General features: G+C 40.2%; 1 protein-coding gene across 1 annotated transcript in view; it reads left to right on the forward strand.

The window, feature by feature from the left end:
• Window positions 1-18298, forward strand: part of dcbld1 (discoidin, CUB and LCCL domain containing 1) — a 147671-nt gene that overhangs the window by 44524 nt on the left and 84849 nt on the right. The window contains exon 3 of the mRNA XM_060854824.1: window positions 17220-17435. Within this exon, the coding sequence (XP_060710807.1) occupies window positions 17220-17435 (216 nt within the window). The remainder of the gene's footprint in view (window positions 1-17219; window positions 17436-18298) is intronic.

Genomic DNA, 18298 nt, shown 5'->3' on the forward strand with positions numbered 1-18298 from the left:
GGTCAGTCTCAGCTGCTTATGTGACACAAATGTATTGTCAGCCTGCCTGGATATTATCTAGGCCTTGCTGTATTCGGACATGGACTGAGGAGTTGCAAATGGTGCTGAACATTGTATCATTATCAGTCCACATCCCCACATCAGACATTATGACAGAAGTAAGGTCATTGACGAAATAGCTGGAGATCCTTCAGCCTGGGATATTTACCCTGAAGAACTCCTGCAGGATGTCCTGGAGCTGAGATGACTGACCTCTAACAATCATAATAATCCTCCTTTTTCCTCAGTATTATTACCAACTGGGATCATACCAAACCAATATTAAAATAACGGTCAGGATATTTTTCCAAGATGATGAAGGGAACAGTATACAAGCGCAAGTCAAAATGGAGGACACCTAGGAAGTAATCATGTTACCACAGTATTTCTATCAGTGCATTTGCTCATGGCATAGGTTGCCTGGGAGAATACTGCTAACATTGGATAGCTGATGCATGGGATCCGGCAAATAGTATACAATACAACATTATTGCATGGCGTTAGGAATCTAATATGGGGCAGTTCATGGCCAATCTGGAAAATCTTCGTCGACCCAAATGCATTTCAGAACAGTTGGATCAAATAGAGTTAGCTGCACTAGATACATTTGTCCAGTCTAATGGGTTCGAATATTGTCATTTCCATAACTGGTTTGTGGAAAAATATGCAGAAATATGTGATCTCTGGAACAAAAGTAAGCAATGGCAGCCGATTATTCTCCAGACTATTTCCAGTATCCTGTGATGAAATCCAAGGTGAACCATCACAATGGGAAAGCTGCAACAAGCATTCAAGCAGATGAGAAGCACCAAAGCCTAATGGCATTCCAGCTGAGGTCTTCAACATTGGTGGGCTTTTGCTCACGTCAAGACTCATGTCAAATGATGTCCAAATGCCAAATCACATCTAATGTTGGACACGATTGTGAGTTTTACAGCCAGACACTAGTTGGATCCTTTTGTGAATGCCATTCCAGTTTGGAGCAGTGCTGAAGTAAAGTCACATTTCATTTAAAAATTTCAAAATACTGGCAGACTGTGTTAAACAGCATATTCCTTTGGCCGTTCATTTGTTCACAAGAAGCAACCTCATGGATCAATATTAAAGAGGGATAATGACCCATTGTTCTCCTTGGGGCATGAATTCAAATGCAGTGAAGAAAAAAAGGCAATTATACTCCTCAACTTCACCCCTCTGACGAGCATGTAGCACATAATGGATTATGCTATTTAACCTATCAAATCCTTTTGAACATTGATCAGATTGTGGTTGATCTGTGGCAATATCTTGTACCTGCCTTTGCCCTCAGAATTATGTGAACCAGAGTATTTTTAGTCTCAGATTTATAATTAGAAATTGATGCTTCATGAATTGTTATTTTTCAAAGACAGCTCCAAATGCCCACATCCAAAGTCTGTTAGAAGTATTTCCTAATCTTACTCCTGAATTGTCTGGCTGTAAACCTTTAGACCATGTCTCCTAGTCCTGTCCAACCAGTGAAAATAATTTCTTCTAGCCCATCTGTTCCCTTGAATCACTGCTGAACATTCTAAATTCCATACACTGCAAGGCCAATATATCTTCGCTAAGGTGACCTTTGCTAAATTGCCAATATATATCTTTGCTCAAAGTGCTCCAAACATCATGTAACTAGGACTTTCTTTAGCTCTAACACAATTTCTATCCACTTGTATTTTAGCACTTTCAATATAAAGATCTGCACCCATGAGTATATTGATTTATTTTCTGTAGCTGTTTATGGTATGCAGATGCTCCATGAATAGACAACTTCAGGTTTCATTGATCCTCTTGTGTTTCTAATCTGACACATTTCGAAAGCTACCTGTTTTATCCTTTTCCAGGTCCGTAAACAGTGCACTCACGATAAAATCTATCTTTGACTTGGTTTGAGAGGTAGCAAAGACAGCAAAAATGTGACCACAAATTCCAGCAATTTTAAGTGAAATATTATTTTTTTCACCCCAAAAGTGTTCTCGCTAATTTATGTTGAAATACCTTTAATTTGAATTTTACATGATATTTAATAGAGTACTGTTCCGAATGTTTTTATTGACATGTTTGCATCGTTACAACATTCTGGCCCAAGATCATTTATCAGGACAGGATGTTGACCTTTACCAGTGTGAGTTAAAGCTGTTTGTGCAAACTCGATTTATAAAATAGCATTAAGCACACAAAGCAAAATGTTGAGGATCTTGGAGGAGAGCTTCAAATCGAAACCCCATTTGAGTAGGGCATCTTTAAGATGGGCATACTTGGAAGAGAAGTGCAGTGAATTAAACTCCCAAATAAATACAAAATGTGCAAATGTAGCCAGAGACAGTTGGTAGCTCTGGTTTTCGTTCCATAGTTGCTGCTAGACTTTGAGTTTTTCCTGCACTTCCTGTTTTGTTTCAATAAATTGAATGTTCTCTAACCCTTGCACAAATATCTCCAGTTGTGTTTGTTTACAGGTAACTGTGTTTGCTGATTCAATTTTATTTGTCCAACCACGGCACGGTGGCACAGTGGTTAGCACTGCTGCCTCACAGCGCCAGGGACCTGGGTTCAATTCCCGCCTCAGGCGACTGACTGTGTGGAGTTTGCACGTTCTCCCCGTGTCTGCGTGGGTTTCCTCCGGGTGCTCCGGTTTCCTCCCACAGTCCAAAGATGTGCGGGTCAGGTGAATTGGCCATGCTAAATTGCCCGTAGTGTTAGGTAAGGGGTATATGTAGGGGTATGGGTGGGTTGTCGCTTCGGCGGGTCGGTGTGGACTTGTTGGGCCGAAGGGCCTGTTTCCACACTGGAAGTAATCTAATCTAATCTAAAAAAAAAACCAGCCGACTTCAATGTGAAGGCTTACTACAATATTTCTACCAGCACTGGGAAGTTTCACATGCTTACACAGTGCTTCAACATTGTGCATGTGCACAAAAGCTGTTCAGTGAAGTTTTACCAAACCATCTTTGTAATTGAAGTTTAAATGTAATTGTTCTACCTTGCTCGTTGCTGGAGAATTCAACTTTGAGGCTAAGTCATGACATGGCTGTTGCTAAGAAGTAGTTTTGTAGTCTATAAAGTGGTGCGTATATTTTTAAAAGTATTGGCTCAAGTTTTTGTTCCCAGGTCATGAGAACAGAGACAAAATCATTCTTGGCCCCAGTTTAATTTGATTTGATTTATTATTGTCACATGTACTGAGATACAGAAAAGTATTTTGTTACATAAGTACATCTGGGTACAGGTAGTCCTCCTATAATGCTGTAGTTGCATTCCAGTGAAACCTCACTTAATAGAATATCGCTTAATACAAGTATCGGGGCCGATGGGAAAAGTGGGATTCGGGGCAGACCAGTAAAAAAGAATCACTCTCGATCACTCAAAAATCACCCAAAGGTCTAATACAAAGTATAGCACAGTCTGAATGAAGGTTTAGAACATATTTATCAATGAAACAAAAGTAAATTTAACACAGTACATTTTAAAAATATTGTTAACACAGGGGCAGAGGATCATCATGGTGTGTAAGGTAAACTTCCTCATTGCTGTTTAAACAGGCTAGGTCACAAAAACACTTTCTCATATCTAGCTTCTCTTCCAAAGTTATAGCCGTATTTTTCCATTCATCACCCCAATTTTATCACCAGGATGCTTCTGGCTAACGTTCTTCTCACTATGTCCCTCTATTTTTTTCAAAAACAGTGATAATCTAGGAGTAGTGTACCTTTCACAAGAAGCTGCTCAAATGTATCTCTCTCAGAAAGCTGCTCTGTCAGAGCTGACATTGGCGCATGCGCAGAACAAAGCACGTGAAATGATCGCCACTGGAATTGCACTATTGTGGACAGAGGTAAGTGTTCTGAAAACTTCTATGCCTTAATTCCTCTCCAATGTTATAAGCAAATCGTGCTGCCGAATGTGTGTTATCCGAGAACTACCTATAACAGAACAGAATGCAGAGTATAGTGTTACAGCTACAGAGAAAGTACAGATAAAAATCAACTTTAATATATGAGAGGTCTGTTTGTAAGTCTGATAACAGTGGGGAAGAAGCTGTTCTTGAATCTGTTGATTCGTGTTTTCAAACTTTTGTATCTTCTGCCCGATTGCAAGTGTGTATAACCGGGGTGGGAGGGGTCTTTGATTATGTTGGCTGCTCTCCTGAGGCAGAAAAACTAGCCAACAAGGTCAGCTTTTCATTCCAAGGTGACATAACTTCCTGGAAACAGACCAGCTCACCCTGAAATCAGGGCAGAGTCTGTTGGCTGTGAATGCAGGCTGGCTGCAAAACTTGCCTCCCTGCACTAGCAATATAGACAATTTAATTTTAAAAAACTAATGAAACAAGAAATAGTCCTCTGTTCCTCACCCCCCTCATATACCTCGATCCCATACTCACACCCCATGCTGACCATATCATAATACATTTGAATAGGTTGATTTTTAAAAATACTTTGTTCAGTGGTAGTGTCCCTAATTCAAGTTCAAGTCCCATTTACCCCAGAGGTTTGTCATAACCATGTGTCTGAATAGGGTAATTAAAAATATTTTAAAGTTTTACCTATTGATAACATTTTTCCTCGAGGAGGGAGACGGAATTGCACACAATATGCCAAACCAATGTCCTGTACAACCGCAACATGACCTCCCAACTCCTACACTCGGTGCACTGAACAATAAAGAAAGGCTATCAAATACCTTCTTCACCATACCTGAGGCTCCACTTTCAAGGACCTGTGCACCTGCATCCTGAGGTCTCTTTGTTTAGCAACACTCCCCAGGGCCGTACCATTAATTGTAAAAGTCCTAGGGAAAGTGAGGACTGTAGATGCTGAAGAGTCAGAGTCAAAAAGTATAGTGCTGGAAAAGAGCAGCAGGTCAGGCAGGATCTGAGGAGCAGGAGATTCAACGTTTTGGGCGTAAGCCCTTCATAAGTCCTGCTCTTGTTTGCCTTACCGAAATGCAACACCTCATATTTATCTAAATTAAACTCCATCTGCCACTCCTCGGACCATTAACCCATCTGATCATCTTCGCTGTGCACAACATCACCTATTTTGGTGTCATCTGCAATCTTACTAACCATGCCTCCAATATTCATATCTAAATCATTCATATAAATGACAAAAGCAGTGGACCCAGCACACCGCTGGTCACAGGCCTCCAGTCTGAAATCCAACCCTTCAACGCCATCCTTTGTCTCCTACTGTCATGTCAATTTTGTAATCAATTGGTTAGCTTCCCCAGGATCCCATGTGATCTAACCTGTCTACCATGTTGAACCTTGTTGAATGCTTTGCTGAAGTCCATACAGAAAACATCTACTGCTCTGCCTTCATCAATCATCTTTGTCACCTCTTCAGAAAACTCAATTGAGTCAGTGAGACACTATTTCCCATGCATAAAGCCATGTTGATTATCCATAATCAGACCTTGCCTTTCCAAATGCAGGTAAATCCTGTCTTTCAGAATCCCCTCCAACAACTTACCCACGACTGACATGGGCTCCCTGGTCTATTTTCCTTACTGCCTTCCTGAAGTAATGGCACAAAATTAGCCTCCCTGCAGTCTTCTGTCAGCTGATCAGTGGCTGCCAATGATACAAAATATCTTAGCAAGAGACCCAGCAATTATTTCCCTAGCTTCCCACAAAATCTGGGAAACACCTGATCAGGTCCTGGGGATTATCTGTCTGTGTAGAATTTGAACATTCCCCCAGTATCTATGTAGGTTTCCTCCGGGTGCTCTGGTTTCTTCCCTCAATCCAAAAATCTGAGTGTCAGGTGATCGGGCATGTTAAATTCCCCATAGTGTCCAGGAATGTGCGGACTAGGTGGATTAACTAGAGATGCTGTTTGGAGGGTTGGTGTGAGACTTGATGGGCTGAATGACCTGTTTCCATACTGTTGGGATTCTGTGATTTAACCCATCTTTGTGTTTTAAGGCCTCCAGCACCACCTCATCAATGATATGGGCACGTATCAAGACTATTTATTTATCCAAGTTCCCTAGCTTTCATGTCCTTCTCTGTAGTAAATTCTGACACAAAATATTCATTTAGTATTTCTCCCATCTTTCATGGTTCCACACATAGATGCCCAAATTAATTTTTAAAGGACCCTATTCTCTCCCTAGTTACTTTTTGCCTTTTATGCATTTATAGAATCCATTTGGATTCTCCTTAACTCTATAGAGTTATACAACACAGAAACAGACCCTTTAGTCCAACTGGTCTGCACCAACCAGATATCCTGAACTGATCTTGTCCCATTTGTCAGTACTTAGACCATATCCCTCTTAAACCTTCCTTTTGATGTACCCATCCAGATGCCTTTTAAATTTTGTAATTGTACAGCCTCCACACCACCTCTGGCAACTCATTCCATAGGTAAAAACAATGACTGCAGATGCTGGAAACCAGAGTCTAGATTAGTGTGGTGCTGGAAAAGCACAGCAGTTCCGGCAGCATCCAAGGGCAACTCGTTTCATATATGCGCTACCCCCTGCATGAAAAAATTACCTCTCGGATTCCTTTTATATCTTTACACTCTCACCTGAAAATTATGTCCTCCAGTTTTGGGCTCCTTTACTCTGAGGAAAATAAAGCTTGGCAATTCACCCCATCTATGCCCCTCATGATTTTATCAACCTCTATGAGGTCATCCCTCAGTCTCTGACACTCCAGGGAGAAATGCCCCAGCCTATCAACCTTTCCCTGTAGCTCATCCCCTCCAATCCTGGCAACATTCTTAATGTTTTGAACCCTTTGAAGTTTCACAACATCTTTCCTGTGGCAGGGAGACCAGAACTGAATGCAGAATTCTAAAAGTGGCCCAACTAAATCCTGCCCAGTTGCCCAACTCCTCTACTCACTGCATTGACCAATAAAGGCAAGTGTGCCAAGTGTCATCTTCACCACCATGTCTACCTGCAACTCCATTTTCAAGGAACTATGCTAGAATCGGAAGGTTGGAAAGGTCTCTCAGGATTGTGGGACTCAAATGTCATTTTGTCGTGTTAAAGTACTTATATGGGAATGTATGTTGTGAGGAAGGCATTAAAAGGCCTCAGGAGGATTCGACAGGGTTAATGAATGGGAAGAACATGGCAGCTGGGACTTAACTTGGAAAAATGCATTCACTTTAGATTAGATTACTTACAGTGTGGAAACAGGCCCTACGGCCCAACAAGTCCACACCGACCCGCCGAGTTCTTTACTCTGCTTTTCATCTGAAAGATAGCTGTTTATTTCTTGAATCTGTTGATTGATTCTGGGGTGGTGAGACCCATTCTCCTACATTTACCCCTTCACCTAACACTACGGGCAATTTAGATAGGGATCTGATTGAAATGGATAAAATTCTAGTAGGGCTAGACAAATTGGATGTAAGCAGGATATTTTCCCTGTTTAAGGAGTATAGAACCAGGGGATCCAGCATCAGGAAGTGGGGCCATTTAGAACTGAGAAAAGGATGCATTTCTCGACTCAGAGTTCACTACCATAGAAAGGTATGGAGACCAAGTCACTCAATATATTCAAGACTGAGACTGATAAATTTTGAGATACAACAGACCTCCATAGGTATTGAGAGAAAGCAGAAAATGGCATTGGAATACAGGATAGGACACCATTAATGGCGGAGCAGGCTTGAAAGCTGAATGGTCTGCTCATGTTTCTAGTTTCTAATTATTCAATGGGGTAAAAGGTTATTAGGTTGGAGGGAAGTAAAAGGCATTGAGATGTTCAAACAGCCATCACTGTATTGAATGGTTGGGCAGGCTGAATGACCCTGCCTGTTCATATGGTCCAGGTTTGCTCCAGTAAACGGCAGGAACATGTTGTCCTCCACAGTCTCTTCCTCAGAGTTTTCAATTCTCTACGCACTAATGATTAATTCCTCAACCATTTCTGGGAGCAACTCAGGGAAAGTGAACAAATCAAATGTAATTCCATTGCAATACTTGGTTGATCAGCAAAATGTAATTGGTGGCATTGGGAAAGAGGAAGTTGTTTGGCTTACAAATCAAGAATTTTCCTATTGAATGATGAAGAGTGTGTTGACTTTCCCATTGGCTGAGGGACACACTGGCAAGGCAAGCATGGATGTATAAGCTGACCAATGGGAGGTCAGAGGGAGATGTGGGTTCTGCTGGCCAGGCACAGGAAGGTGACTCCTTGATGGTGGGTAGTTTATCTCTGATGTCCTCAAACACCGGTCTGGGACTGGGCATGTGCATAGTGTGACCCAACTACAAAAGATTACATTCTCTCCACCCACCAATTGTCACACAAACATGTAGTGACATGTTTCACAGCAATGTGAGTACTTTAACATCCTGTACACAGCATTATTTTACAACCCTTGCCATTGATCCATGTTTTAATAAAGGATTAATGACCTGCTTTCTTCACAATTGGTTGTTAATCCTTTCAATATTAAACCAACTCAATGTACATTTAACACTTTCAACAAAGTAACTCATCTTCAGTTGCTTCGTGGGAGCAATTTTAAAACAGGAATTGACACTGAGCCACAAGTGGAAAATTAGGTTTGAGGTCAGAGGAGGGTTTATTTCTGTTCATTCACAAGATGTGGGGATCAGTGGCTGGGCCAGTATTTATAGCCCCTCCTATTTGCCCTTGAGAGGTGGTGGTGAGGTTCCTTCTTGAATCGCTGCAGTCCTTGTGCTGTATGTAGGTTGACACTGCAGGAATGGTGATATATTTCCAAGTCAGGATGGTGAATGGCTTGGAGTGGAATTTGCAGGTGGTGTGTTCCCATGTATCTGCTGCCCTTGTCTTTCTAGATGAAACTGGTCATGGGTTTGAAAGGTGTTGTCTTGGGACCTTTGAATTTGTGTAGTGCATCTTGGAGATGATACCCATTGCTGCTACTGAGTGATGGTGGTGGGAGTGAGTGGGCATTTGTGGATGTGCAGCCAAGCTAGTTGCTTTGACCTGAGTGATGTTGGGCTTCTTGTGTTGTTGGAGTTTCATCCATCCAGGCAAGTGGGGAGTATCCCATCACACTCCTGACTTATAGAGTCATAGGCTTGCTAAAGCTATGCCATGTCCCATTTGTGCCCTCCTGATTTCCCTCTTAAGTATACTTCTACTGCCTTTATACTCATCTAAGGATTCACTCAATCTCAGCTGTCTATACCTGAAGTATGCCTCCTTTTTCTTCCCCAGAACCTCAATTTCTGTAGTCATTCAGCATTGCCTAAACAGACCAACCTTGCTCTTCACCTTTGCAACAAATGAGAATAATACCAGTTAAACAAGAAGATCAAGGACAATGTAAAGTCAAAATTAAGCTATACCACATTGCAAAGACCAATGGCAGGTTGGAAGATCGGGAAACTTTCAAACATAAACAAAGGGATACCAAAACTTTAATAAAAAGAGCTAAAGTAAATTATGAAAGAAAACTAGTACAAAGTGTCAAAAAGGTTAGCAAAAGCATCTGTAGATACATGAATGGGAAAAGAGTTGCTCAGGTAAATGTTGGCCCCTTCAAAGATGAAACTGGAGAGTTAGTAGTGGGGAACACAAATGGCAATAATGCTAAATTAATACTTTGCCTCAGTTTTCACAGTGGAGGACAATAGTACCATTCCTACTGGAATGGGCAAGTCAGAGGCTATACAAAGGGTAGAACCTAGAACAATCAACAATGATGAGGAAAAGGTACTCAGCAAACTATTAGGATTGAGGACTGACAAGACCCCCGGGCTTGGTGGCCTACATCCTAAGGTATTAAATGAAATGGTGGTGGAGATAGTGGATCCATTGATTACAATAATCCAAAATCCCCAGGACATGGGAAAGGTTCCAGTGGATTGGAAAAATGCTAAAGTTAACACCCTTATTCAAAAAGGGAAGGAGACAAAATGTGGGAAATTGCAGACCAGTTAGTTTAAATCTGTGTTTAGGAAGGTGTTCGAATCAATTAACAAAGAAGCAGTATCAGGACATTTGGAAAGTCAAAACGCTATCTATCAGAGTCAGCATGGTTTTATAAAGTGCAAAGCATGTTTGACTCATTTGCTAGAGTTTTTTGAAGAGATAACAAACAAAATGGATAATGGGTATCCTGGGGTATAAAAATCTGGACTTCTGAAAGATGTTTGATAAGGTGCTGCACATAAGGTTAATTTACAAGATTGGATCATATGGAATTAGGGATAATTTATTAGCCTGGATAGTTGACTGGCTGATGGACAGAAGAGCAGAGTCGGAAAAATGTTCTTTTTCTGGATGGCAAGATGGACCAAGTGGAATGCCAAGGGTTCGGTCCTTGAACCCCAGCTATTTATAATCTATATTAACAACTTAGATGCAGGGATAGAAAGCTCTATAGCCAAACTTGTGGATGACACAAATATAGTTGGTGTAGTAAATTGCAATGAGGAAATAAGAACCTTACAATAGCTATAGATAGGTTAGGAGAAGGGCCAAAAATGTGGCAGATGGTGTTTAACGTGGATAAGTGTGAGGTCCTGCATTTGGGTTGAAAAAAATGGGAAGGAGACTTGTTATCTTAAAGGGGAGAGATTTTGGGGTTCTCCGGTGCAGAGGGATCTGGATGTCCCCATTCACGAGTCACAGAAACCTAGCATGCAGGTACAGTAGATAATAAAGAAAGTGAATGGAATGTTGGCTTTTATAGCTAAAGGAATAGAATATAAAGGTAAGGAAATATTGTTGTAACTGTACAAGGCATTGGTGAGACCGCATCTGGAGTATTGTGCACAGTTTTGGTCCCCTTATTTGAGGAAAGAATTAGTGTCATTGGAGGCAGTTCAGAGGAAGTTTACTAGATTGATCCCAGAGATGAGGACTTTGTCATATGAAGAGAGATTAAACAGTTTAGACCTATACTCTCTAGAATTTAGAAGAATGGGGGGAGATCAAATTGAGGAATTCGACATAATAAAAAAAATGGATAAAATAGACATGGAGCGGATGCTTCCACTGTGGGGCATTCTAGGACTAGAGGCCTTAAGATAAAGGGTAGCAAATTTAAAACAGTGTTGAGGAAGAAGTACTTCTCTCAAAAGGTTGTGGAATTCGCTGTCCCAAAGCGCAATGGATACTAGGACAGTGAGTAACTTTAAGGAGGAGTTGGACAGGTTTTGAATATTGGGTTGAAGGATTGTGGGGAAAAGGCAGGAAAGTGGTGGTAAGGGTTATATCGACCACGATAGAATACCGGAGCAGATTTGATGGAGCGAATGGCCTAATTCTGCTCCTATATCTTCCTATGAACTTATTGTAGTATAATGAAAACTGTACAGAATTTTTTTCTTTCTTAACCATTATTATTAAAACAACTGTGAATTCTTTTAGCTCATTGCTATTCGCTGGACCTTTCTCTATGCAGATTGGATCCAGGTTTCCCAGTGACCACTCTTCAGAAGAACTTTGTTTTAAAGCCCTCTGTTTGGACATGGTATGGCACTTCCATAGCCATCACATCCATTGGTGTGACTTGTACCTTCTGTCACTACCACTGTGCCATAATGAATGCAAAATTCTTTGGTTGGGGAAAAACCATAGATATAGATACTCTGTAGATACAGGTTCAAACTGGCTCATCGGTTTATATACAGAGGCACTGATATTGAAAAATATGATTCTTTTTACAGTAATATTTAAATATAGTAACAGTGAACAATCTAAACTCAGAAATTCACCCACGACAGCTGCATAAACCTAAACATGTAATTTCTTTCTTTTCCAAATGTACATCAGCTTTACAAACAGAACATTCAAATCAATTATCTGCTTTCTAGACTGTTACTCCTTGTTTTCTACAAATCCTGCATCCATATCCACTTCCTGCCTACCAAGCATTTTTTCCTTCTGCTGCAAAGTCTTTGTTACCTTTCTTTTTCATTTTGTTACATTTTTCTGTTATGTTCTGACATGTCTACATTTCTAATCAAAACTGCTTTTGTAAATTTGTCATTAGAAAGAATATGCTTCCTGCCAGTGATGGTGCTGCAGGCCTGATGCAATGTATCCCAGCTTTTCGGCCTCTAATTGAATGTTTTGCTGACTGTTATGTAATCACTTCGTTCACTCCTTCCTCCTCTTATAATCAATGGTATAACATGAGCAATCCTTGAGTACTGTGACATAAAGCCTCTGGACAGAGAGGATTGGAAAATGATGGTCCGAGATTTCACAATGTCCTACTTTTGCTCAGTATGCTGTAATAAGTATTCATTTTCAATGTTCCTGCAGTCCTTTTTTTTCTCTAACTAAGTTCGTCTCACCTCAATAGAGCATGGAGCTGGGAGGTACGTATGTTATTGAATAGATCGCATTGCAGTACTTGTATTGGAGTAGTTATGGATGCAGCTACTTCTCATGTGCAAGCCTTGAGTCCCGTTGCTGGAATGTTAATGGGACCAGCTGCATTTGCTGCCTGCAGTGCATCTAAACTTCATATAGGTGGGATCAAGTTGGCATTGGTAGTTATGCTGAGGACTTGGCAGCAGGCCATCTTGGAATGTCCTCTTGACGCGTTGAGTTAATGTCATTTGTAAGTACTTCAACAATAGTATTCTGTAATATTTAATATGAAGTATAAACATTTTATCTTTTGTATCTAGTTTTGATCATACTACAAGTTTGTATTATTCTCATTTGTTGTTCAACCTTCCTCCATCCCCCAGGTTGATAATTGGTGAAATCTGTTCCTTAGGCAATTATTTTGGTTAATCAATGCACATTTGGAATTAATAAATGATCAAAATGATGGGTGAGAATCCCTGAGAGTATTTAGACATACGGGATGTAATTTTCCCAACCACTGAAAGACGTGGGCCTTGGCTTGGAAGTTGGAAAAAATCAAGTGAAGTGTCCAATGTGGACCTTCTTAACAATGAAAAGTGGAGATTCTCACTAGTGAGTGGCAATAGGCCAACTTGTTTGGATTATCATTCCTTTACAGCCTTGTTATTACTTCATGTCTCCAAATAAATATGCAATTTCCCTTTCTCCCAACTGTCGGATAGAAATTGGATGCTGAGAATTGCCTTGCCTTTTTGCGCTTTGTCACCAAAGCCTCATATTTCACACTACCTTCACCTTGTTGTGCATCCTAATGCAAACAGAAAGCTGATAGCTTGTCATGGTTGGCAGCAGTGATCAGTGAAAGGAACTATACGTGTTGCTGTATGACACCATGCTATGTCATTCTCACGCCTGCATCACATGCCTGCCACATACACTAACAAACTGCACGCACATCAAGCAAATGGCCACGTCTCGAGTCTAAAGAGGCTCTAACCCTCCATCAAGTCAGGTAGGATATGTCCTGGTACAATTAAGTCAAGGGCAGCCTTTGATTTCAGTCCACTGTCATTCAGCCACTTGGGGTGGTCACAGTGAGGGGTCGTACCTCTACAGTCTAGGGGGCTGGCCCATGGTAAGCCCTCTGAATCCAGTGCAACAAGTCTGGGAGTCATGGGAAGACAGTTGGGAAGCTGTACATGTATCAGTCAGAAATCTGCCTGTATGATGTTATTGTTATTTTTTATTCAACTAAGTATCTGAAATAAAAGATAAAATATTGAAAACTCTTAGTAGATCAGGCAATATCTGTGTGGAGGGGAAGGTCAGATTAGTGTTTTTGGTCAGTGATCTTTCAGCATAGAACTGAAGTGTTGGGGCGGCACAATGGCACAGTCGTTAGCACTGCTGCCTCACAGCGCCAGAGACCCGGGTTCAATTCCCGCCTCGGGCAACTATCTGTATGGAGTTTGCACGTTCTTCCCGTGACTGTGTGGGTTTCCTCCAACAGTCCAAAAATGTGCAGGTTAGATGAATTGGCCATGCTAAATTGCCCGTAGTGTTAGGTTAAGGGGTAAATGTAGGGGAATGGGTCTGGGTGGGTTGTGCTTCGGCGCGTCACCGAAGGGTTTCCACACTGTAAGTAATCTAATCTAATCTATCTAGTCTAATGTTACTCCTACCTTCCTCTTTCCACTGGCATTGGCTGTGTGTCTCCCGCAGTTTCTGTTTTTACCTGCATTGTGTTGCGTTATGAACATCTGGAGGCCATCTTTTTGGACCCCTGCCTAGACCTCTGTTGTTCCCTGGTGACAGGATCCAGCTGATTTGTGTCTGTGAGAAATCTAAAATTTTGTTCCATCTCAGACTCAGTTTCAAACCACATCCTTTGTCCATCAGCTCTTGCTGACTTCTAGCTCTGTAAAATTGCCTGCCTCTGCCCCTCCTTTTTTCTTATCGTCAGTGTAATTAAACCAGGCATTCGTCATCCTTATACATGGTTTTACCCATTCCACTCCTACTGGCCTCCCATCTGTCACATCCTCCAATGATTCATCTTTATTCTTCATCACCCTAATTTAAAATTCCAATGTTCAGATGATTAGATCCTTCTGTGTCCTTTTGGCATCTCCTCCTGCATAAATTCTTAGTTGACCTCCTTGCTCTCATTTTTGCGACCTGCTCTTTTTTGGCTCCTGTTGATAGCAGAATTTCAGACAAATTGGGTTCTTCTTGCTGATGTTTCTCCAATAAACCCTTTCCCACAGCATAGAGTCATAGAGATGTACAGCATGGAAACAGACCCTTCAGCCCAACCTGTCTTTGCCGAACAGATATCCCACCTCAATCTAGTCCCACCCAGCCCATATCCCTCCAAACCCTTCCTATTCATATACCCATCCAAATGCCTCTTGAATGTTGCAATTGTACCAGCCTCCATCACATCCTCTGGCAGCTCATTCCATACATGTACCACCCTCTGCGTGAAAAAGTTGCCCCTTAGGTCTCTTTTATATCTTTCCCCTAGAGAGAATGCTCTACAACTGAAGATCCGGTCACATAGATGACAGGTTAAACTGAGGCCTCTCTTCCATGTTATTTGTGTATTATAGATTCTGAGACCTCACTTGAAGAGCTGGGGAGTTATCTTCAACATTTGGCAAACGTGTATTCCTCATTCATTATGATTAAAACAATTGTCAATTATTTTATTTCATTGCTGTTTTTTGGATCTTGCTTTGTGCAGATTGGTTGTCAGGTTTCCCAGTGACCACTGTTCAGAAGAACTTTGTTTTTAAGCCCTCTGTTTGGACATGTTTTGACACCTCCATAGCCACCACACCCATTGGTGTGGCTTGAAACTTCTGTCATTATCACTGTGCCATAATGAATGTGAAGTTCTTTGGTAGGGAAAACAGTAGATTTGGTACGCTTTGGATCTGGTCCAAACTGCCTAACCAGTTGCATACAGAGGCGCTGATATTGAAAAATAGGATTCTTTTAATAATAATTTTTAAATATAGCAGCTGTTAACAATCTAATCTCAGAAATTCCCCACCACACATTTCTTTCCACCTCAGGTATATAAATCTAAACATGTAATTTCTGTCTCTTCCCAACATATATAAGCTTTATTTCAGAATAGTTCTGTTAGATCAATTCATTCAGTTCTGTCCTGTTAAATCAATTCTCTATGTTGACCATTCTTTCTTGTTTTCAATACCACGTCCTGTCTACCAAGCTCTTTTTTTTTCTCCCTGCTGCAAAGTTCTTGTTACATTTTTCTGTTATGTACTTACATGTTTCTAATCAAAACTGCTTTTGTAAATTTGTGATTAGAAATAACATGCTTCCTGCCAGTGAATGTGCTGTAGGTCTGATGCAATGTATCCCAGCTTCTTAGACTCTACTGCAGAGTTTGAACACCAACCGACCCTGCTTCCCAAACTGCTGTAAATTATTGTATTGATTACCAATAACCTATATAAAATAGGAATAAACAAAAGAATAGTTTTAAAATTATAAGTGAGGGGGTATCTTGGACAGGATATTATTACATTACTGTCGCTTCTTACTGTTTTCATTCAGTGCAACTTTATTTCCAGGGTGTATACTAATTTAGAATTCTGTGGAGCAATGGTGCCATGTACGTGAAAAACTACTTCACAAGGATTTAGAGAAAAGTACACTTAAGAATTGCAAACACATACTTACTTTTATCTGAGTGAACTGTTTGAAATATTTGGATCTGCTATGATTTTGATTTAACTTGCCTCAGCTTGTACTTTTTTTTTTGTAGTAAGATTAATTAGTAGTTTTGGCATCAAGTATTTGATTTATTCAAGTTAGGTTTCTCACCCGGCTTTTAGTGGTTAACAACGTATACCACTGAGGGAAATTGATAATTTTAGTTGAGGGGAATTTTGGGGAAACTCATTCCATTTCTGGTGTGGGTACAAAAGTAGATTGTTAAACATGAATACACTACAGGTAGTTCTGGGATAATGTGCATTTTGGCAGCCTGTTTTAGCGATAACATTGCTGAAGAATTAGGGAACGGTATTTTCTGGAACACTTACCTCCGTTCACAGCAACATAATTCGAGCGGGGTTGGGTTTGTGTGCTTTATTCTGTGCATGCACCAATGTCAGCTGCCAATAGAGCAGCTTTCTGTGAGAGCTACTGTACAGAGAGCAGCTTTCTTACATTTTTTAAATGTACTGTGTTAAATTTACTTTTTGTTTCATTAATAAATATGATTTCAACCTTCATTTCAGACTGTGCTACACTTTGTGTTAGACGTTTGGCTGATTTTTTTGAGCGATTGTGCATGATATTTGTTGCTGGTCTGCCCCAACCCCACTTTTCCCAAAGCCCCATTATTTCTATTAAGCGATTTTTTTTTTGTTTTAAATTAAGCTAGGTTTCACTAGAACGCAACTATAACATTATAAAGGAACTACCAGTATTCCAAAATATTCCATGCAATCATTCCAACTGAGATTCAGTTAGGGGAGGTGCATTGCTTTCAATGGCAGCTACCTTTTTTCGGCGAATTTGGATAGAGTTTAGATTGAAGAGGTTTCTTCCTAATTTTTTTTGTGATAGCACTTTTTGTACTGTATTATCCACCAATTAAGAATCATTTTATATATAATTTATTATTAAAATGCTTTTGAATAGCTCACTTAAAATGTCATTCCAATCCCTCCTTTGCCCCAGGACACAAACTAGATGAAGTTTGATTTTTGACTGCATGCTAAATGACCTTTAAATAGATTAGTATTTAGAGAAAAATAAAGTCTACCAAAATCTAGAAAAGAACACACAATGTCAAGTATTTCATTTTTTGACTAATGGCCTGTTTTAACAGGAGATGGATGTGGTCACACGCTGTTAGGCCCTGACAGTGGGACGTTGACATCAAGGAATTATCCTGGAACCTACCCAAACCATACCTTGTGTGAGTGGCAAATCCAAGTGCCTGAAGGAAAGAACATTTTTGTCAAATTTGGAGACCTAGATTTGCAGTGTACCTCTGATTACCTCAAAATCTTCAAAAAAACATCATCTTCAATAACTGAATGTGGTAAGATTATGACTGTAATTGTTCAAATCCAGTAAATGACAAGCCTGTCCTGAAGCGGTTGATTCAAGTGAGGTATTAATTGACTTCACTGAAGAACAATTACTTACAAATTCAGACTGGAGTAGGTTTACAAAAATGGAGTGAAAACTTCAAAGGGTTTTTATTTTTAATTGTTCATTGTTTAAATAACCAATGTTTTAAAGTAAGAGATGCCTGCACTGAGCTGAATCTGGAGCCAAATGAGTATTGTTAGAGTTTATTCTTTTTACCAGTGCTTGCTCATGTTCACTGCAAGAGCTTCCAGCGATCAAGCAAATCCTATATGACCCAAAACCTGCGTTTTGTTTTAATTTTGTGTTGTAAGCAGGTTAGCATGCACAGTTCAACTGTTAGCATCTATTTGTGATGTGTCAAGCATTGGAAACATCTGTTGATGCCCACCTCATTTTTGATATTCCCTCACAGGTGGAGACTAACATGTCCTTGATCATCAATTCAATTAAAATTACTCAGTAAAATTTAGTCATGGGTGAAAAATGCAAAAGCAGAATATTTTTAGCATGATGATCAACCTTGTGTAATACTAACCCAATTGCTTTGTAGTTCCTTTTAGGAAGTTCCTAATGGCACACACAACAGTAAAGCAAATAGGAAACTTTCAGTTATAGAGCTTTTTTTCCCTCTTGAATATCAAGACATTTCTTCTCAATAACCAGAAAATCAAAACATTAAGCATTTTGTAAAAATAAATGCTTAATGTGGGCAAAGTGTGGACTGAGGCACCCAGACAGCTAATGGTTTAATGCCTGACTGCAAAAGGAAACCTAACTTGATCAGTGTGGTTCGAATGGAATCTGCATGTG

The sequence above is a fragment of the Hemiscyllium ocellatum genome, chromosome 3 (genome assembly GCF_020745735.1).
Source record: "Hemiscyllium ocellatum isolate sHemOce1 chromosome 3, sHemOce1.pat.X.cur, whole genome shotgun sequence".
Lineage (NCBI taxonomy): Eukaryota > Metazoa > Chordata > Chondrichthyes > Orectolobiformes > Hemiscylliidae > Hemiscyllium > Hemiscyllium ocellatum.